The sequence below is a fragment of the Xiphias gladius genome, chromosome 8, assembly GCF_016859285.1.
Source record: "Xiphias gladius isolate SHS-SW01 ecotype Sanya breed wild chromosome 8, ASM1685928v1, whole genome shotgun sequence".
Classification (NCBI taxonomy): Eukaryota; Metazoa; Chordata; class Actinopteri; order Istiophoriformes; family Xiphiidae; genus Xiphias; species Xiphias gladius.
In genome coordinates, this window is record NC_053407.1 from 2,675,421 (window position 1) to 2,697,228 (window position 21,808).

General features: G+C 37.0%; 1 protein-coding gene across 4 annotated transcripts in view; it reads left to right on the forward strand.

Annotated features, from left to right (window-relative positions):
* The first annotated feature begins 1,608 nt into the window (after positions 1 to 1,608).
* The window catches only part of LOC120793205 (Fanconi anemia group A protein), a 29,808-nt gene continuing 9,608 nt past the window's right edge, over positions 1,609 to 21,808 (forward strand). For 2 of the 4 annotated variants that reach the window (XM_040133036.1, XM_040133037.1), the window contains exons 1-26: positions 1,609 to 1,770; positions 2,228 to 2,340; positions 2,934 to 3,030; positions 3,540 to 3,694; positions 5,252 to 5,347; positions 5,715 to 5,788; positions 6,802 to 6,911; positions 7,973 to 8,083; positions 8,247 to 8,310; positions 9,384 to 9,496; positions 10,944 to 11,020; positions 11,594 to 11,735; positions 12,423 to 12,556; positions 14,772 to 14,882; positions 15,268 to 15,363; positions 15,630 to 15,692; positions 16,084 to 16,172; positions 17,025 to 17,085; positions 17,228 to 17,277; positions 17,527 to 17,597; positions 17,750 to 17,848; positions 18,393 to 18,523; positions 18,662 to 18,732; positions 18,894 to 18,993; positions 20,285 to 20,472; positions 20,675 to 20,771. In XM_040133036.1, coding sequence (XP_039988970.1) covers positions 1,710 to 1,770; positions 2,228 to 2,340; positions 2,934 to 3,030; positions 3,540 to 3,694; positions 5,252 to 5,347; positions 5,715 to 5,788; positions 6,802 to 6,911; positions 7,973 to 8,083; positions 8,247 to 8,310; positions 9,384 to 9,496; positions 10,944 to 11,020; positions 11,594 to 11,735; positions 12,423 to 12,556; positions 14,772 to 14,882; positions 15,268 to 15,363; positions 15,630 to 15,692; positions 16,084 to 16,172; positions 17,025 to 17,085; positions 17,228 to 17,277; positions 17,527 to 17,597; positions 17,750 to 17,848; positions 18,393 to 18,523; positions 18,662 to 18,732; positions 18,894 to 18,993; positions 20,285 to 20,472; positions 20,675 to 20,771 — 2,574 coding nt within the window. In that variant the 5' untranslated portion in view covers positions 1,609 to 1,709. The remainder of the gene's footprint in view (positions 1,771 to 2,227; positions 2,341 to 2,933; positions 3,031 to 3,539; positions 3,695 to 5,251; positions 5,348 to 5,714; positions 5,789 to 6,801; positions 6,912 to 7,972; positions 8,084 to 8,246; positions 8,311 to 9,383; positions 9,497 to 10,943; positions 11,021 to 11,593; positions 11,736 to 12,422; positions 12,557 to 14,771; positions 14,883 to 15,267; positions 15,364 to 15,629; positions 15,693 to 16,083; positions 16,173 to 17,024; positions 17,086 to 17,227; positions 17,278 to 17,526; positions 17,598 to 17,749; positions 17,849 to 18,392; positions 18,524 to 18,661; positions 18,733 to 18,893; positions 18,994 to 20,284; positions 20,473 to 20,674; positions 20,772 to 21,808) is intronic. The other 2 variants (XM_040133039.1, XM_040133038.1) reach the window with 2 other exon arrangements.

Genomic DNA, 21,808 nt, shown 5'->3' on the forward strand with positions numbered 1-21,808 from the left:
AAACTGATCATGATTTAAATGCCAACATGACTGCTATGTGATTAAACTTAACTCTTGGTTTGCAGTGTGTCAGTGAGTACAATCACAAATCATGGGAAACATCCTCATAATAAGATCACTGGTTGAAAAACTATGTAATGTAATAGAGTTTTTCAGGATCCAAATTCTCCTTAGGGAGATACAGTATATATATTTATCAAATAGCTTTATTTATTTAACCTTTTTTAATACAGATAGAGATCAGCTGAGCATACATGCACTTTTGCAGAAACACCTTGTCAACACTAAAGAATAAGTAAAATCGTGTACAAAGAACAAACATATACAGTGCAGGATAAAAAAAAATACAATACAGAGATGTTGCCATGACATAAGAGGGTACAGTAAACTGATGCGCCTGTTCTTTTTAGCGATATTTCAAAGGAGTAGAAAAGTGGTTCTGTCTAAATTGTTCCCAGATGCAGCGTTATAGGTGGGCTTAAGGGGCCTGGGCGCGCCCTGCTTGCACAACTGGCCCATCCTAAATGACTGGAAGAACATAGCCTTGAGAATATAAGAACCTAGAAAACAATGTACTCAAGACAGGGAGGTAGCGCTGATATCAGTCATTTCTGTTATAGCGAGACTACCAGTTAGAAACCATCAAAGGCAGGCAAACAACATTACTTTCTGTAATTAAAAGGCCCAGGCAAAATTACTTTGCCCCATCCAAGATTGAATTCCTGACGCCGTGCTTGATTGTCCCCTCTGATAACGTTGTTCAACAAGTTCACATGGAACTCACTTTCATTACCAGAGCAATAACCTACTTTTGGCGTCATCTTTCAAAAAGAGTAATTAACTAATCATACAAAACTCTTTCAGCATGCAACAAATAAAAGAACTATACAGTGTTAAAAACAACAACAACAACAACAACAACAACAACAAAACCCCAAAGCTCAAAAAACGGATTAGATGTACAACATGTCATCATGTTATCTGACGCACAGGGGAATGGTACATAGTAAGAACTGTATACAGATCTTAAGTCTATATACAGCATAAAGGGGTTTGATTATTGCTGTAGTACCAGACATTTTGAATGAAAGCTGTAACACCACACTGTACGTCGATCTAACTGGCTGCCACACACTTCCAGTCAGTCATTGATGCAGGTCAACATCTTAACGCCTCTTTGCTGATAAAAGGAGGAGGGGAGATGACGTGCCCTCTACCATTTATTGATCTGTTTGTCCCTTGTGCTGTCTGGGAAGATTGATCTGTTGTTTCATTCCCTGATTAGTTTTTTGAACTTCAGTTTGTTCCACAAATACATAAATTGATACACTGGATTTTTTTAAAATTTAATTTAATACAGTTATCCGGGGGAACTGTTAACACAAAGATCCAGAAAACTGGTATTTGGGGGAGTTTACAACTCCGGGATGATTTATGTTTGTCCCAACATATCCGGGATGGTTTATTCTGATTGGCTCTAGAACGGAACAATGGCAAAAAAGAGCGCGAGGGAAAACATGGAGGATGAGGTGAACCGAGACAGTTCTGAGGCAGCTTGAAAAAGCAAGCTAGGGAATCAATGCAGTCGTTTAGTCAATTAGTCAATTAATTCTCTAAAATACAGCTAATGTATTCATTTCAAATTGCGTAGTGGCTGAGACGTCGAATTTCTGTCGAAGCGTTTTTTAAAACATTCAGCCAAAAGAAAAATGTCAGTGAGTGCATCATGTGAATCGGTCCCCCAGGAAAAGACTCTGTCGAGCCTCCTCGGTGAGTTGTCGGCTGGACCAAGTTAACTTTATTATTTATGGAGCATCGTCTTAATCAACATGTGAATACAGCCTTAAATTGAAAACCAGACTCAAAATGCAGCTAGACTAACGTTCATCACTGTACCTTCTCCCATTCTAACGTTATGTCACTATGGCTGTTGTAATGATGACATGTTTTATAACATTATCGATGTCAAATTAACTACCTTCGGCGTCATGGACGTATTAAACTGCCAGCTTTTGAGTACAGTTTGGTGTGAACCTTAATAGAGAATCACTGCTATTTAAATTTCTTTCAACAAAATAACCAACTAAAGGTATTTGTATGGTTTTAAGTTGGGTTGAAGATTTTAAGACTAGCTTAGTTTGTGCCATAGCTGACTATATATTAAAACTGAGTCCGTATGAACATTGGAAAATTTTTAAGCTTTGTGTTTCTCCCATTGTATTCACAGCTAGCCATGTGGTGACGAGGCAGAAGAAGGAAGATGGTCAGCGGCTGCAGGAAGCAGCGATCCAGTTGTTGGAGCAGCAGCAGAACCTCTGTAGTCTGCTCAGGGAGGTCGAGGTGAGTGAACTGATCTCAAGACGATCAAAGAAACTACTGGGCTAGACGGCTAATTAAACCCAACATGAAACCCTTATAATGATCACATTTTATAGAAATCTGTGGACTGAGAAAGAGGGTGTAACAACTGACAATGTCAAAACTTTCAGATTATATAATAACTTCAAATTAGTAAAAAATGTGCCTCTATTTGTGTTAGACTGTATGCAAAGATTTCTGGCTTCTACTGGCCATTATATGCTATTTATCCTATGTGCCAATTGATTCGCTTTAGAGGGAAATACAGTAGTCTGCATTGCATTGTGCTTCAAAGGAAAGTTTTATGGCACAAAACCACTACCAAAAAAACAAAAAACAAAACTATTGGAATAAGTGCTTCTGGGTGAATTATACAATGGGTTTTAAAGAGTTAGAAAAGTGGCTTCAGCCTCAAATTTCCTCAACCGTAGACCTGTGCTACTTGTGCTAGGAACTAGTTAGGGGACTGGACTCATAATGAAGTGATATGTCCAAATTCAGTAGCTGGTATACGATAATATGTAAATTATAATAATAATAATACATGTTTACTGTATTTTTCACACTTTTTGTAGAGTCTAGATCCTTGCAACATTTCCTGCATTCAGAATGGAGAGCAAAAACCACCAGCATCTGAAAGTATCTCATCTGACATTGCAGGGTCACTGTTGGGTGAGTGTTTGATACAAGCCCTCAGAAATGGTGTCTGTGCTGTACATCAGTTTTGCAAATGTGGTCGAAGTTAAAATAGCGGGACATGTAACACAATCTGGCCTAGAGACACCTGCTGCTCTATACATTCATTACAGAACAAAGAGCTGTAAAACTATGAAAAACTATGAAATAAGAGAAGTGTGGTACTGCAGTCATCAGCAATAAGGTTTGAAATTCTCAGTGTTTGTTGGTTGTTAGGACTCTCTAACATGTAATATTCATGTCAGCTGCAGAATGGCAGACATGAACAAGTTTTCGTAACCTTTTCATGATGTCCATCTTTGTTCATTGTTTATCTTATGGAAAACTATCAGTTTTCAGATGTCATTTCCTTCCTTGTATACACCACAGAGGAGACTTATGAAAATGGTTCCTGCTCAGATAAGGAGTGTCACATGATGACAACCTAACTTTGACATGAAGTAAATGCAATGAACTACAGCATGTGTCGTATTATCCGTGGGCAGTGTGTGAGCTGAGGCATCAGGCCACACAACTGGGTGTCCCGGTGGCGGTGCTGTCAGTGAAGATGATGCTTGAGAGACTGATGGAGATCACTGGAAGTGAAGAACAGGAGGAGGGCGAGGACAAGAGGAGAGAGCTGCTCACTTCCTCTCGGAGAGTGAGTATCTGACAGTATGATTTAAAGTTACATTTCTTTGTAGTTTGTTGTTGGCTGAGTGTGTAAGTGCAGATGTCACTGGAACTATGATGCAGATTTGCTCATATCACAGATGTTGTTTTGAAGCAAGCACATGGTCCCTGTACAACATGTGATGCTCTCCCTGGGTTCTTTACCTAAGGGTACTTGTGCACCAAATTAAAAAAAAAACAACTATTTTTATTTACTGCAGATGTCCAGCTGAAGAAAACTAACAAAAGCAAGCTGCTGACAGCTGCAGAAAATTCAAATAAATTGTGGGTCATTGTGAGACAGCACCAGAAAGATCACAGAAAACAAATTTAAAAAATGAGTATTAACTGCTGAGAAAGACATTTTGCTTTGTCTTTGGACAGTTTAATTGGCAGTAGCATTCCAAAGTTGCCGGTTGATTGATGTATGATATTGCATGTGCACTATATAATTTCTTTTGAGTAAAAAATAGGAAAGTATGTTATTTTTTTTATGTATACAACTGCTAAAACAGTAAGGTATGTTGATTAGTATGTAGTTTATACTGTATAGAACTAGTATGTCTGGTTTTGGGAAACATTGCAAATATCAGGACTGGCTAACTCTAGATACCCCACAAGTAAATGCTGAATTAGGGAAGACTTAATTCCAGTACTATACACCATATGCACAGATGTAATTAAGATAAGACATTAGTGATCCTCTGAAATTCAGAAATTAAAAAGGATTTTAAGACTTTAAAATTTTAAACTTTTAATTTTGACCTGTCAAAGATTTCTGTGGTTATTTGTATATATGTGCTTTTAACCTCCCTGGTGATGCAACGTTGCTGTTTTACCAGTTGAAGATAGTAGTTGCATCACAAATGTGCTACAGATCTATTGACAAATTATTACTTCTGTGGTTTAACATTGTTCAGCTACAGTGGCAGACACAGAAGTTTCCACCCTTAGTTTGTGAGGTATGTCAGTTGCCGACAACACGGTCCCTGAGAACATGGTAGGAATGGAGCTTGTTCACTGGTGCACCATTTGCGCCTGCTTATTGCTATGTTTGTTCTATTTCACCTCTCTCGTCGTCAGCTCAAGACCAAACATGGACAAGCTACTGCTAGCTAGACACCAGGCTTCTCATATCAGACTTTAGGGTTAGGGTTAGGGGGTTAGGGTTACGGTTACGGTTAAAACCCAATGTTTGTTTCATCCTTGGTATCAATCGTTTTCATAGCAGAATAAAGTGAAAATCAAGTGATATCTCTTTATCAAAATAAACAGTAAACTGCATTCTTTTACAACCAGAGGTGCACAGTTTTTCTCTTTTCCACTGTTTTTAAATATTCCACGATTGTCAGAGGAAACGAATATACAAATCTACTCTGTGTAGAAAGAACCACATTGTGATCTTTTGAGTTAACATGTTCTCGCCCTGGAACATGGCCACAACCAAAGCTCGAGTTTGTCTTTCTTTATTGCAGGGTTCTTGTTGAGCGTACAGAAAGCATGTTATAGAGGAAATCCCCGTAAGTGTCATTCCTGTCCTCTCCAGGCCCAACTGTGTGTCCTGCTAGAGTTCAGCAAAGAACTGCTATCACAGGGAGCCCTCTGTCCTAAATTGCTCTGGCAGGAGTACAGGAGAAATCAGGTGTGTGTTTGTGTGCATGTTCATACACTGCATATAAGGCCTGAAAAAGGTATTTACTTCTTTTTACACAATTTGAAATGACATTAAGTTCAATGCATTTGTTGACGATTTTCAGTCTGAGTTCTATAGACAAGACAATGTAAAATGCAGCTGAAGAAATTAATTTGCACGTACAGAAACTAAAAAATGGAAAGTAAGTTTGCCTAAGTTTTCACTCCCCTTATTTCAGTTGGTCTAAAATGTCACAACAGGAAATTTTCCTCAGTATTAATTGTTACTTGTTGCTCAGATGAAACAACTTGATAGTACAATAAAAACTATACAATAGAATGGATGTAGTAAATGTAATATATAAGTCTTTTGACAGAGGCTACCCAAGCTGGAAGTGGTGTACCATCTTCACTTTTACAACATCTTCACTCTGAAGTACATTTTAGAGAGGTAAGAAATATTTAATTTAAACCCAGTTTTAGGCAAACTGTACCCTTTTGTTGGGCATCAGGGTAAGCTGCTGTGGAGCTGGCCGAGCATCCAGGGATGAATGTCAGGACTGGAACCAGTATTTTTATTGAAGCTTATAGAAGCAAAGACAGTCCTTTTGAAATTTAACCACCTTCGTAACACTTAATGTTAGAATTTAAATAACACTAAATATATGGTGTTGAGATATTTTACTTTGAAAACCAACTATCTTAATTTTTATGTTGGTTGAGTTACAAGCTGCAATTTCAAAAATATGATCTCTGGATTTCATTTTTTAGGGAAGTGTATAATCTAAAAACTATCTTCATGTTGCTCAAATTCAACAGGTAATTTTTTTTTTTTTTTTCCTAAAAATTCTTGTCACGTCAAAACAATCAGGTTTCTGACATTGGATTGGCTAAATTTATGATGGAAAATTACAACTTGAACACCCAGACTACCAAGGATTGATAAAAGAAGGCAGAGAACAAGAAAGACAAGTTCAGATGAGCAACTGAGAACCTGGATTTTCTCTCTTGATGTGTGAATCTATAATATAAGTCTTGTTTCTGAATTTTGAAAAGAGATGGAGAATCAAACCACATAAATTCATAAAGCTCTGCTTTGAAAGTGAAATCATTCAATGCTACAAATTCAGTGGTATTGAATGTTAAGTGTTCTGAGTAGTCATTACATTTTACAAACTCACACTTGCTTTTAAATCAGTTACTTATCTTTGCTGAATTCACGGCAAGACACAGACCCTGGCTGTCAGTTTTGTTGTCAAAGTGTCCCTCTGTGGACGTAGTAAGAGCCATCTTTACATTGTACACTGAGTTCAGTTCAGAGAAGAACTCAAATGTAAGCTGCAAACATCAAAAAGGGATATCTCAGAGTTTTTGAAATTTACAAACATGGCTGGCACCTTTCTGTAGGAAATAAATGTTAACCCGTTATTCACTTCTGCCCTCCTGCTGCTTTTCTCCATCCAGTGATGAAGGCTTGAGATTTTGGTTGGTGCCTCAGTTGAAGGCTCTGTGCAGTTGGACACCTCCACAGGGAGAAGAGGAGACCAAACAAGTTCAACAGAAAGTGTTGTCAAGTAAGGACGCAGATTTCTTTCACTCATCTAATAGTAGTTGTGCTTCTTGGAAGACGTGGGCTCAATCAATCATCAACAAACTCATTTAAATACTGAAAGGTGTTTACTACCTAGACATTACACAAAGCTGCTATAGTTTTGGGAGAATTTATCCTGATCAGCTTGTCAGGCCACAATGAATTTATTTTTACCCTGGAAGCAAGTTTCATCATAAAATTAAAATCAGTCTGATTAAGGTTCCCTGTCAAATAAATTGAGCCATACCAGGAAAAAGTCTGATTATGAGTCTTTTCCTCCTATTCTTCTCCTATAAAAAAGTATCATCACAGTTCAGTTCAATTTAGACCTTTGTTGTCCCTCAAAAGGAAATTATTTTTTACAGCAAGGCAGCAAAAATAAACATAAACATAAAAATAAAAACAAAATAAGACAATGAGACAATTACATGCAATACAAAACACAATAATTTTTTTTTTTTTTTTTTTTTTTTTTAATGTATTAAGAGCATTTTTTTGCTCATGGTATGAATGAAAACTTAAACCTGCTGCACCTAATTTTTAGAGACCTGTATCTATGACTTGGGGGAGGACATCACATTCCTTAAAGAAAACAAGGTTGGGATTTGCTCTGGTTAAATGTGACAGACAAAGAAGTCTGCTGCTCATCAGTGACTTTATTCACCACCTTGTTAATTTTGCCCAGTTGATTCTTGTTTATCTCAACATTTTGGGAAATTTGCATTGTTTTCTTGCTGTCGAGAGTTATGTGAGAGCATGATATAACACTCTCATGTCTGTATGGTAAGTATATGGCTACAGACAGTTATCTTAACTTAGAATAAAGACACTCAACAGGGAGAAACAGCTAGCCTTGGTCTGTCCAAAGGTAAAAAAAATACCGCAGGTTAGGTGTTTTAACTGCAACCAGCCAAGCTACAAAAAATAATGCACTCCTGGTAACAAGTACTCTTGATAAAATGTTCACCAAATGCCATATATGAAGTCAATTCTTGTAGTTTCACCCCTGCTTAAGATAAATTTAAGACAAGATCTATGTTTCAGTGGTAGTTGGAGTCTTGGTGGGATCTGGCTTTGAGCCAAGCCATGAGCCAGCAGTCCCAGACAGAAGGATCTCCCTGCTCTGCTGCTCAGTACTTGATGAAATGCTCTTCTGTGAGTCTACATGTCCCTGTCCCACTAACCCTGTCCTGTGTTGATTAAATATTTAGTAAAGTACTTTGATTCACACCTCAGGACCCTGAAAGCTATTTTCTACTTCTTTAACTGCTAAGACACCTAATTTTACTGCTTTCCTTTTTTTGTCTTTGTTCTTCAGGGCTTCTAGACACTGTGGACAAGAGCCTGACTTTGCAGTCTGCTGGAGCAGGAGCTAAGCTTTGGTTCTTTGTTTTTTATTTGTCTTATTAAATTTATGTAATCAGATAATCTTGTTGAGATTGAGGTTCCAGTACAAAAAAAATTTCAAGACATGACAGAGAACATACACAGACATTTGGCGATGTACCGGGAGATTATTTACTTACATAAAATAGCAATTGCAGATGTCCCAGAAAGCGTGACAGTTTGTATAAATAGCTTAAAATCATTTAAAGGGACACATGAAATGTGTTTGCAGTCGATACCATTTATCATATAAAGAATCATGTCTTCCCAAGCTAAGTATTTAAAACTGACCAGTCCTGAGACCTAGTTCTATTACTACTGGATTTGAAATCAGATAGCTAAAACTAGATAAGCCAGTTTTTTTTTTTCTTCTAGACATCCTTAAATCACTTGTTTTTCTGACCAACAGTTTAAAATCCAAAGATATTGTTTATTATCTCAAAAGACAAAGAAAACTGTAAATCCTCATAGTTCAGAAGGTGGCTGTAGAGAATGTTTAGCATTTTCAATTAATTAATTGATTATCAAAATAGTTGCAGATTAATTTTCTGTTTATCGAATAATGATTACTCGACTAAAAGTTTCAGGTCAATTCTATTTAATGTCTCAGTGATTGACGGCAAATACCTGTTAAATACAACATGGTCACACCTATGGTCACTGGCCTTTAACTTATTATGGGATTCTGTGAGCAAAAGATACATCTGAAAATGAGTAAGGATGCAGCTCATGTATCGGGCTGCAGTTTTAACATGGAAATAGTCCAAGAAAGCATACATATTTTTATATGTAAATTAAAACACTGACTGGGGAGTTTACCTCCTATTATTAAACAAAAGACACTGTGGTCAGTAGCATGAAAGTTAACTCTGCTGTTTTTAATGCAAAAACACATTTTCATCAGGTTTTACTGAAGGTTTTCAACATTGTTATATTCTAGGTTATGTATTTTTTCTAAAGTGAACCAACAGTGGGTCAACAGGGGTTTATGACCATTGCCTCAGCATTGAAAGTATGTATGACATTAGATGTCTCTGTTTCTTACTTCTCTGCCCTGTGTTTTGTGCAGGATTCAGATATTTGATGCTTCATTATGTGGAGTTTCAGCGTCGACAGAAGCGCTTCAGCGTTTCTTCACATACTCTCTCACACAGACACTCACTTACAAGCCTCGACTAACAGGTTATTACAAGACCATTATAACAGCTTGTTGCTGTTTTTGCTTGATGATGTTGATACTTATATTTTGCTTTAAAAACAATGTCTACACTCATCTGACAAGAACTTTAAATGGGGTTAGAAAATTCAGATTTGGAAGGACTGAAATGGTCAATTTAAGTGGATGTACTGATCTCCAAAAGACAAAGTTAAAGATGAAACATTTCTTTCAAAATTTTAAGCAAGATCACTGCATTATTTTTGTTTTGTACAATTTCATAGTGAAAAGAGGAAAGGATCACCATACAAAAGTTTGGGCAAATAACTTTTACCAAGGTCTCAGACCTTAATTAGCTTGTTATTGTCGCAACAATCAGCAGCATTGGGCTCCTCTAAGCAGCTGCCTGGCACTGTTTTAAAATAATTGATGGCCACAAAGCAGGAGAAGGCTTTAAGAAAATAGCAAAGCGTTTCAGGTAGCCGTTTCCTCAGTTTGTAATGTAATTAAGAAATGGCAGTTGAAGGGAACGGTGGACGTCAAGTTGATGTCTAGAAGACCAAGAGAATTTTCAGAGAGAGCAGCTTTTAGGATTGCTGGAAAGGCAAATCAAAGCCCCTGTTTGACTGCAAAAGGAAGATTTAGCAGACTCTGGAGTGATGGTGCACTGTTCTACTATGCAGCAACACCTGCACAAATAGGACCTTCATGTAAGAGTCATCAGAAGAAAATCTTTCCTGCTTCACCACAAAACTCAGCATCATCTCAACAAGCCTGATACATTTTGGAAACACGTCCTGTGGACAGGTGAAGTTAAAATAGAACTTTTTGGCCACGATGAGCAAAGGTATGTTGAGCAAGTGGGTAGATCAATCATTCTTTGGGCTTGTTACATTTCACTGGTAGAGGGAAGAATGGATTCAGTTAAACACCAGCAAATCCTGGAAGTAAACATCACACTGTCTGTAAAACGTTGAAGATGAAAAGAGGATAGTAACAGGATAATGATCCTAAACACACCTCAAAATCCACAGTGTACTACTTCAAGAGGCGCAAGCTGAATCTTTTTCCACAGTTCCCACAGTTCCCCGACCTAAACATCATCAAAAATCTGTAGATAAATCCCAAAAGAGTAGAGCATGCAAGACGGTCCAAGAATCTCACAGAACTAGAAGCATTATTTAAGGAAGAATTGGTGAAAAACCCTCAAACAAGAACTGAAAGACTCTTAGCTGCTAAAAATTGCATTTACAAGCGGTGATACTTGCCAAAGGGGGTGTTATTAAGGACCGACTATGCAGGGTAACTGTAAAAGATGGAAATATCAAGTAATCAATAATAGTCATTTTGACCAGGGGTGCCCACACTTTTTCATGCCACTGTAAGTATCCTGATATACAGTACCTGCTGCTCTCATAATGATAACAAAAAAATAATTTCTAAAAGTGTAACAACTAAACCATATTTTCTCAGTGTCAGATGCCATTACTCTGCAGAATGAGTGGACTTTTGCAAAATCCAGCTGGTTGTTGACCTCTCTATTCCGCAAGGTAAATGTTATATGTAACCAATGTTACTGGGTTTGTTAACCTTCACGTACATATAATTAAATTTGCCAAGATTAAAATGGCTTTTCACATATGAGAGGGTATACTGTATATATATTAAACTGTTTTATAGCTTCACATAAAATATCCTCTGCTCTCAGTCTAGCAAAACTAATACATCGTATTAGCAGCAACAAGGCTGACTCTTCTGCAGTTTCCACAGTCAGTGTCTTTCCCTTATTTTAAGATGTAAACAGACGTAACAGCATTCAAATGACTAAAGGGCCTCAGGTGTATGGCCTTCAGCCTAGAGGGACATTGTACTGAGAGTACTGATTTATCTAGTGTGATGTTCTTAGCTGCAACAACCAGCTAATATGTCAGTATGTCAGTCAACTCCTGTATTCTGATCCTGGATCCTGATCAGAGTAGCACTTTTCTGTTTGCTGTCACTGAACTAAAAAGAGCCCGGCTTACTTTAGGAGCTTTTTGTGTCTTCAGATCTGTGCTTGGCAGGGTCTATTGCAATGGAACTAACAGTGACTTTTCTGTTTTGTTGCTGTGATTCTGTAAAAGCTGGCTTTGATCTTCAGTGCGGAGCTGCTGCTGCGTCACCTGCAGCAGGTTTTGGAATCCCACGAGGTCAACTGGAAACATGTCTTGTGCTTCCTGTCCACTCTTCTGGTTTACAACCCCTGTGCTCAGCCCAGCCTCAGAGGTAAACACGAGAGAGCAACTGGGTTTTAGTGATACCTGTATTATTGGATTAAAATTTCAAATGACCAGTATTTTATGCTGATAATAAATTTGACCATTTTGATGGAAGGAAAAATACTGAAATCCACTCAACTGTTGTACTGTTCTTGACCACCCCTGATGCACCCCTCATGCACATGCTTTGCATGAGTGGTGCAATCAAATTGTATAATAATTGTCACCCTATAAATTAACTTAGGTTAGCAGTTTCTAATAGATGAGTGAAGTATTTAGCAATTTGCATTTTAAGCAAAACTCAAACTCAGTATTCTCTTTTAAACCTCTTATTTAAACTCACTTTTATCTTACGGCTTTTTTAATTGATGGTATTTGATGTAATTGTTCTTATTATTTCAACTTGTTTTATGTTTTGGATTTTAAAATTTTTTTTTATTACTACTTTGTTTTTAATGTAAAGCACTTTCAACTGTGTCATGAAAGATGCTACAGTATATAAATAAAGTAGTTATTATTAATTTCCTACACCAGTAGACTGTTATATCATACGAGTATTTATACACAGGGAAGCACAAATGAATAGAAATCAGATTCTCTTTTGTTACCTGACAGTTGTAAAAAAGACTTGCAGTTATTTTGAATTCCGTGATAAAGATTTGTCATGTCTGTTCTGTTTCTGTGCCTCTATCAGAGTTGCTGTCCAGACTGCTGAGTTCTGCATTTGAAGGCTATGACTTAGAGAGCATGATAACTGCCTTCTTGTTGGCTCGACAGGGTGCGCTGGAGGGAACCGGCATCTTCTCCTCCTACAGTGATTGGTTCAAGGTTTCGTATCAGTTTTTCAAAGACCAGGGTTTTAACCAAAGAGCGTCTCTCAAAGGATAGGATTGCGTTATTCTATATTTTTCTTATTGTCAACAAATCACATGACAATAAAAAAGCCAACAATGTGTTTAGCCCCTCTCTTAATACTTTCTGCCATCCCGACTCTGTCCTTGACACTCAGTCCCAAGCCCCTCAATCCCTCCTAAAGTCGTAAATCTTCATATTAAAATTATATAGTGTCATTTTTAAAAAACGCTTAGTAATTTCCTAAAACAACCTAACACTGTAGTTTTTAGCAGGTAAGAGTAAACAGTTTGTCTAGGACTATCTTCAGTCGCAGAATAATACGTGTTAGGTGCAAAATAAATTGCAGTGTTTATGTTCACAGTATTGAAGGAACATGTCATCCAGTGCAATGGTGTGTCTAACTGTTGTGTTTTTCATAGTTTTTGGACAATAATGGAGCTCTGTGGCCCAAAGGAATAAGATATAATGGCAGGAAAACATTTTGGCACTCCTGGTCATAAATTCTGTTTTTTTTTTTTTTTGTATTTTTTTGTTTTTGTTTCAAAACAACAAAAAAAGGAAAAGGGCATGAAACAAAAGTTTGGGCACCATACATGGTCAGTACCTTTGGCAAGTATCACAACTTGTAAGAGCTTTTTGTAGCAGCTAAGAGTCTTTCAGTTCTTGTTTGAGGGATTTTCACCCATTCTTCTTTGGGAAAGGCTTGTAGTTCTGTGAGATTCTTGGACGGTCTTGCATGCACTGTTCTTTTGAGTTCTATCCACAGTTAAGTTCGGGGGACTGTGAGGACCATGGCAAAACCTTCATCTTAAGCCTCTTGTGGAAGTCCACTGTGGATTTTGAAGTGTGTTTAGGATCATTAGCCAGTTGCCATCCTCTTTTCATCTTCAGCCTTTTTTCTCCCAGAATTTGCTGGTATTTAATTGAATCCATTCTTCCCTCTACCAGTGAAATGTAACAAAAGCCCAAAGCATGATCAATATACCCACATGCTCAACATACCTTTGCTCATCGTGGCCAAAAAGTTCTATTTTAACTTCACCTGTCCACAGGACGTGTTTCCAAAATGTATCAGGCTTGTTGAGATGATGCTGAGTTTTGTGGTGAAGCAGGAAAGATTTTCTTCTGATGACTCTTACATGAAGGTCCTATTTGTGCAGGTGTTGCTGCATAGTAGAACAGTGCACCATCACTCCAGAGTCTGCTAAATCTTCCTTTTGCAGTCAAACAGGGGCTTTGATTTGCCTTTCCAGCAATCCTAAAAGCTGCTCTCTCTGAAAATTCTCTTGGTCTTCTAGACATCAACTTGACGTCCACCGTTCCCTTCAACTGCCATTTCTTAATTACATTACAAACTGAGGAAACGGCTACCTGAAACGCTTTGCTATTTTCTTAAAGCCTTCTCCTGCTTTGTGGCCATCAATTATTTTAAAACAGTGCCAGGCAGCTGCTTAGAGGAGCCCAATGCTGCTGATTGTTGCGACAATAACAAGCTAATTAAGGTCTGAGACCTTGGTAAAAGTTATTTGCCCAAACTTTTGTATGGTGATCCTTTCCTCTTTTCACTATGAAATTGTACAAAACAAAAATAATGCAGTGATCTTGCTTAAAATTTTGAAAGAAATGTTTCATCTTTAACTTTTGGAGATCAGGTCGTCTTCTATTCATTTAACTATTCACAGTAAAAGGATATTTGACCAGTGTTGCCCGCTGTATATCAGGCTTTGGATACACACACAATACTTGTTTGTAGGATCAATTCATTGTTGGTTTTGGTCTTTTTATGTGATTTGTTGAAAAATGGGGGGAAAAAAAGAAAATTACCAAATATAGAATAACACTGCTTTGTATAGACAAGCATTGGTGATACTCACCGCCTTTCAGTTTTTTCTCTGCCTTTCCCTAAAATCCTAAAAAATTCCACTGGAGTTTGAAAAGAACAACGTTTAGTGCACAAAATGTTTTTAATGAAATTAAAAAATATATATTTTCTTTTACATCTTCCCATGGACAACCAGTATAATGCTGTTCAAAGCACTTATGTGTAAGATTTGAACATTTGTGACTTTGGCGATTCCTGGTGGTAGCATCAAAAAGTCATTCTTCGTCATTGGTATTGTTGCAGTTTGTGTTGTTCTTTCAAAAGATCACATATTCCAACTTGAAGTTCCTTGTTCTGCCTTTTTAGATGTCTTTTGGTGGTGGCAGTGGCTACCATGCAACAAGTAAGAAATCTCTGGTGTTCCTGCTGAAGTTCCTCTCTGACCTGGTTCCTTTTGAACCCCCACAGTACCTCAAGGTGACATTCAGCAAACCTCTCGTGTCGCTTGGATATTGGATAGTACTGTTAGATACTGTATTACATACATTATATATTGGCTTTTAGATCAGACCAGCCTTTAAGGATCTCTATGACTAAACTGTATAATAGAAACAGAAAATAATTATTTGATACACAAGATAGAAGATATAAATAGGAGCTGTGTTATTGTGGGATATCAAAACTGACCAGCCATTTTCATTAACATAACAGTGAAATATATAAATAGAAATAATGCACATGTATACTATATTCTGGATATGAGGAAGAACGTTATAATAAAAGACAACTACTGGTATATTTACCATTTATCCTGCTCTAATGACTCAGCTTTGATTTAAACCTTGTCATTTTTGCATGGTAGGTTCATATCCTCCATCCTCCATATATACCTCCGAAACATCACAGCCTCCTGATGGAGTACATCTCTCTGGCCAAGACCAGGCTAGCTGACCTCAAGGTAAGAGAGAGGGTAAAAAATAAAATTCCTACATGAAGGAATTTGTCTTCAATACAGTATTACTGCATTATTTAGAATTTTTCATATTGAAACTATGTAACATTAACAGAGCTTAATGATTATATTATTGTGGTTAGTGTCCCTGAAAAATAATTTTTCAAATTTTTAAATCCAGTAGAACTTGTACTAATGCATTCCTCTTTAATGTTTTGTGATGTCTATTTTTATCCAAAATTATGTTTCTGTTTATGTGTGTGTACATGCAGGAGTCAGTGGAGCACATGGGTTTATATGAGGATATTTCTGGTGCAAGTGGAGCACCAGTGCAGGTAATAGTGGTTAGGGTTAGGATTAGGGTTCAGCACCAAGTTAAAAAATTATCGATGTAGTAAATTATATTAATCAACTGCCAGTCACCCTCCATCTGACTCCATCCATACCATCTGACCAGACTTTTGATTCCAACTTTGAGCACTTAATGGTTTTCAAACATATGTTCTCATACATATAGCACCTTCAAGGATCTTATCTTTGTTAAAAAATCTCAAGGACAGAAAGATGAAGAAAATGTCACAAAGTAGTAAGATTTTTCTCTTTGCTTTGAAATTGGGTTATTCTAAGGTGTGCATCAGTGATTAATGAATGGTGGGTTAATAACAGTATTTATTATATAATAACAGTATTACAATTTATAATATTATACAATTTGTGTGTCTGCAGCCCCATTGCCAGGCTGCCCAAGATGTAGATAAGGCAGTGTCTCTGTTCAAGAGCACAGGAAGAATCTCTGCCACAGTCATGGAGGCCAGGTATACTGTTAGATCATCAGCTCACCAGAAGCTCATACACATAACATGAAGTGCCTTTCTCAAACTGGACCCTCTCCACTCCCTGTCAAACACGGAGTGTAACTCTGTATTCACACTGACAGGTGAATGAAACACCCTTCATTAAAGTGTAGGGTATAAATACAGCTGCAAGCTTCGGGGCAAACTTCCCTTTCTCTGCCGGAAACAGGAACTGTAGTAACTTTTCATAACCATGGATAAAAATGTAACAGCAGTGAAGAAAATGTTTTGGCCAGAAAAAACATCTGAAATACACAGCACTAATAATAGGCTACACAAGTAACAGTGTGGTCAGTGAGGTGGAAGACTCATTACATTCACTTCATAGTAGAAACATAAAAGTTACAAGTTAAAAGTACATTTGATCCTAATTACAATGTAACCTTTAAATTTTTAACATCTGCATAATTAAATCTCTGTCTTAGTTTGAGCAGTTTACGAGTAAATGTTTGAGTAGTCGCACAAACTTAGATTTGTGTGGAGCGTCTTCCATGACGAACACAAGACAGGTGTTTCAATAAGTCAGTAAGTCAACATCGAAGAAGACTCACTGTAGGAGGGTTTTATATCCCACTTTTGCTATTTGGTCTGGAATGGCACTTAATGTGGCAGACCATTTCGAGTCAACATGCAAACGGATTGGAAAGAGGGTAGGGACAGGGTGTTGTGGGTGGTTTGAAAAAGGGCCTATATGAAGAAATGTGTAACAAATTTTATGTTTGCTATTTTACCATCCATTAAATGATTAACGTATTTATGAAAATGAAATGAAAGAGACATCCATAAGTTATTGACACCTGTGTTCTCTTAAAGTATTTTCCGGAGGCCGTATTTCCTGACACGATTCCTTCCTGCTCTTCTGATGCCAAGAGTGGTGAGCACCTTCACCGTACATTCATAAACTAACAAATAGGGAGTATTCCTAATAAAAAATTGTTATGTTGTCAAAAAAATCTCTAAATCTTCACATCACATGCATGGATTCAAGTTCACTTGTCTTTCAACTTGTCTTACAGCTTCCTGTGAAAGCTGATGCTCAGATGACTTTCATAGAGGCTCTGAAAAAGTGAGTTATTATCTGAGGCCTGTAAGATGTACATGTTATGACTCGTCTTTGTCAGTGTTAACACATCTTTATGTACTAATTTTATAGACTTGAGTTGATATAACTTTATCCTATTTATTCCATTTATTATCTACAAATATTTCCTCTCAACAAATGCCATCTGAAAAAAATATTGCTTATCAATACCAATAATGATTATATGTGATGATTTGATTGTGTATTGTTTCATTGTTATTCTTCTGTATTCAGAGCAGACAAGATCCCTGCTGCCCAGTATTCATCTTATATGGAGTCTTGCCAGAGACAGAGACAGCAGGATAGTGGGTATCCTTTATGATGCTCATTTTTTAAAATTTGATTTCTCTTTTCTTATCATGACAGAGATAGACGTAATGTTGTACAATGATCACATATTTGAGAAATAGATGACTACGCTTACACCGTGTGGTGTGTTGACATGTGGTGTTTTCAGGGAGTGCCGTGCGTTTAGACACCAGTGATGATCCTCTGGAGGTCCTGAAAGTTCAGCTGGAGGAGTTCACAGCGCTGGTTGTTGATGGAGATGATGGAGGTAGTCAGATATTGAGAGAGGAATTACAGTAAATCACACACAAACATGCACATGCTTTGTGTTTTGCTGTCAGGGAAAAGACTTTCTGATTTGTTGCTACACAAAGAGAAAAAACTTTCATGATATGCATATGATATATATACACTCTTGTGAACTTACTGTGGTCTTTTAAAATTGTGCATTTTCATCTAGCAGGTTCCGTGGGCTTTTTAGATAAAGTATATTGTATCTCCAGTGTATTTCTTGGTACAGTGTATGTTTTCTCTATTTTAAACTGTTTAAGTGTGTTCTTCTCTAAATCTGCATGTTTTTTTAAGTGTTTTTCCTGTGTGTTCCCAAATCCAGCTGGTCCAGAGCAGGGTTTGGATCTTTAAGAGCAAGATATCAAAAATCTGTAAATGTGTTAGATGTGGAGTTTCTTCCACAGTCAGTCCTGTTATGTACCACAACACCAGCCTTACAAACATGCTCCCTGACTAACGCTGAGCCCAGTCTCATTGAGTCCCTACTGTCCATACCTGTTATATTGGTCATGTATCCTCAGAGATGTTGGCCCAGCTGTCCAGGATCTCACAAGCACTGAATGTCATCTTCCCTGGCCGTCCTGAGGAGTTTATTGGACAAACAGTCATCAAACTTCACATAGACACTCTGTCCTCTGAGCTCAATGTCAAAGTATGCACTGATTAAAAAAACACTATCTTGTTTCGTTTAATGTTGTTATATTGACAATTCTGCTGTATCACTTTGCTGTATGTATGTCAGTATATAAAGTTTGTATTCCTTTAATGAATCTCTTCCTCATATTCTCAGGTCATCAACATGATCCTGAGAAACTTCTGCCAGTGCATGTTAGACGCTTCCCGAGCAAACCCTCCTAACAAGTGAGTGGGAAACATTTTTTGAAAGTCTAATAAATAATAGAAGCTGAATTAGATTATAAAGAAGGAATTGAAAAAAAAAATCACACAAATGTATGGAGAGGTATTTAGTGACCATACACATTAGTCTATCTGCAAACACCAGATGTTTTTTGTCTGTTCAGACAAAGCCTGTGGGCCTCCAGGTTTGTCAGCGTGCTGCTTGGTAACACATATCTGCTCTCCAACCTCATACACAGACTCTGGGACTTATTTCATAACCAGGTAAATAAATCCATATTCATATACACTTCTCTCTGTATTTGTCTTTCACTTTATGTTTGTTATCTCTCTTAGTTTCACATCTTGCCTGGATTGTTTAAAATGTTTTAGACAACCTTAAAAGCACTTCACCTGGTTATTCCTCCATGGGTAATTCCATGTCAGATCAACAGATTTTAGAACATGACAACTACTCCTGACAACTACTAGTGTGCAAAAATTTTTGACTTGTATCTTCTTTGGTTTCTGAGGCTTTACAAAAGGGGTCGTGGCCCTAATAAACATGTATTGCTAAAAAATTGCAAAGTTCCATAGGTCGTGACTTTTGAACTATTCATTCTACGTGCTCGAAATTTTCAGGAATTGTTTAACACCATTAGATGTTTAATTTCTAAAATGGTTGGCCTACAGTTGCATAATTGCCAAGTTATGATTCACTAAAGATTGTATTAAAAACAATCTTTCGTGCTTTTGAGCCCACTACATCTTCACACTGTACCACATAAGACCTTTTAAGTTTTTAAAAGGAAATCATTGCATTGTTCAAACTCTCAAAGAAGACACTATTTCTTCTAGACTTTTATTTTCCTGACATTGCCTTAGTTAAATTGTAGAACTGTTTTTTGCAGAATGTCTGTTTGTAAGAAAAAATGGTGTGTTTAACACCTTAATATAGTTTGGTTCAAGGTACAAACTTCATATTTTGTGCATTTACTAATTAAAACATGCTCTTTCCAGTGATTGATTTTAGGGTAGATTTTGCCAAACATGGGTAATGTGCGCTTCAAATATAGATGTGAAATATTTGCCTGATAAATCAGTCATTTTGAATTTTTTTTCAGACATGCACCTAGTTGCTAAGAAAGTACTATAACGTGTGTTATATATAAAAATGTAAAAGATCTGATGTGGTTCAGTGTGACGATATATTATACAATTTTTAGTGAGCCATAACTTGGCAAATATGCAACTGTAGGCCAACCATTTTAGAGATATCTAATGGTGTAGAGCAATCCATGAAAATTTCAAGCATGTAGCATGAATAGATCAAAAGTCATGACTTAAGGAACTTTGCAGTTTTTTAGCAACACTTGTTTATAAGGGCCACGACCCCTATTGTAAAGCCTCCATATCTCAGAAACCAAAGAAGATACAAGTCAAAAATTTTGCACACTAGTTGAGTACAATGACATTATTTACATGAAGTATGAAGCAAATTTGACATGGCATGACCCCCCTGTCACTGAAATCAGTAAAGTCACTCGTCAGTTTTACAAACCTCTTCTGTCCAAAGGGGTCATCGCTGAGTGCCGCCCACTTACTTGGTCTTGCAGCATTTGTGGTCCACCTCAATGCCTCCATGTCCCACAGTCCTCTGATTCAGCTGGTCCCCCCCATTCTGCCCAAACCAGTACCTGTTGGAGAAGCTCTTAGCTCAGCGCTGGTCTGCAGCACACACACTAACATGCTCTCCTGTGTCAGGTGAGATTGCTTTTACCATTGGAAGATTTTTACAAGCTGATGTGAATACTGATGGATTGTGATGTTCTTGAGCTGATTCATTATAGGCTCACTGAAGAAAATGTCTCTGTAACTCTTGAGAGCATCAAGTTGTGATTTTATTAACTGAACATTCTTGTGATGTCACCAGTATGTGATAATGGCCTGTGGCCTGCCTGTCTAGGTTGTGTGTGGCGGCTGTGTGTTATGGGATCTGCAGAGGGGACTCACTGCCTCAGCAACAGCAGCAGGACTACATCCTCAGCAGCTTCTATAAGAAGGTATCACATTCTTTTACTTGCCATAATGCCATTAGGTTTGCATGTGTTTTATAAAAATGTCATAAGACTCATGTCATGAAAGAATTCCGAGAAATATTCCCACCATTTATTTGAGGAAAAAAAAACTTGATAAAGCAACAATAGAAAATGTTGATGTGTTGCTTAAAGAAAGTGAATAGATGTGTCATACTAGATGGGACTTTTTGCCACATTGTCTCCAGTTTTTTGCTAAATGGATGATGACAACCTGCGATCATTATGTCACTTCCTGCCTCTTCAAACTCTTATGTCCATCAATGCAGATTAATAGAATGGTGTTGCTGCATTCCTTTGTTCTAGGAATGCAACTGACAACTATTTTCATACTTGATCAAAAAATACTAATATATAATCAATTGATGGTTTATAAAATGTCGCAAAATAACAATACATGTACATCACAAAGTCCAAGGTGATTTCTTGTAATCTCATATTTTGTCAGAGTAGCAGTCCAAAACCCAAAAGTTTTCACTTTGTGATGATGATGTAATGATACAAAACAGAATCAAGCAGCAGATTTTCACATTTTAGCAGCTAGAACCAGATAATGTTTGGCCATTTTCTTGATAAAGGACTTTATGATTTTTTTTTTTTTTTTTTTTTTTTTTAATCAAAATTGTTGACTACGAGGGCAGTGCCTTTTCAAAACGTGCTTGTTATGTCATTAATAGTTCAATATTTTATGCAATCATTTGATCATCATCATCATAATTTCCATGTCACTGCTGTGTTATGATATTAATATTAATAATAGACTCTATTTGTCAGATACCTGCTCAGAAAATACTGGATCCCAAATTCAAAAGGACTGCTATGACACATACACTCACTTGTCAATTTATTAAGTACACCTAGATTAATTTAGTCACTGCTTTATAGTAACCCTTTCCCTGAACTTGATTCAGTATTAAATGTTATTATTGTTATTATTATTATTATTATTTTAATTATTATTATTATTTTAATTATTATTATTATTTTAATTATTATTATTATTA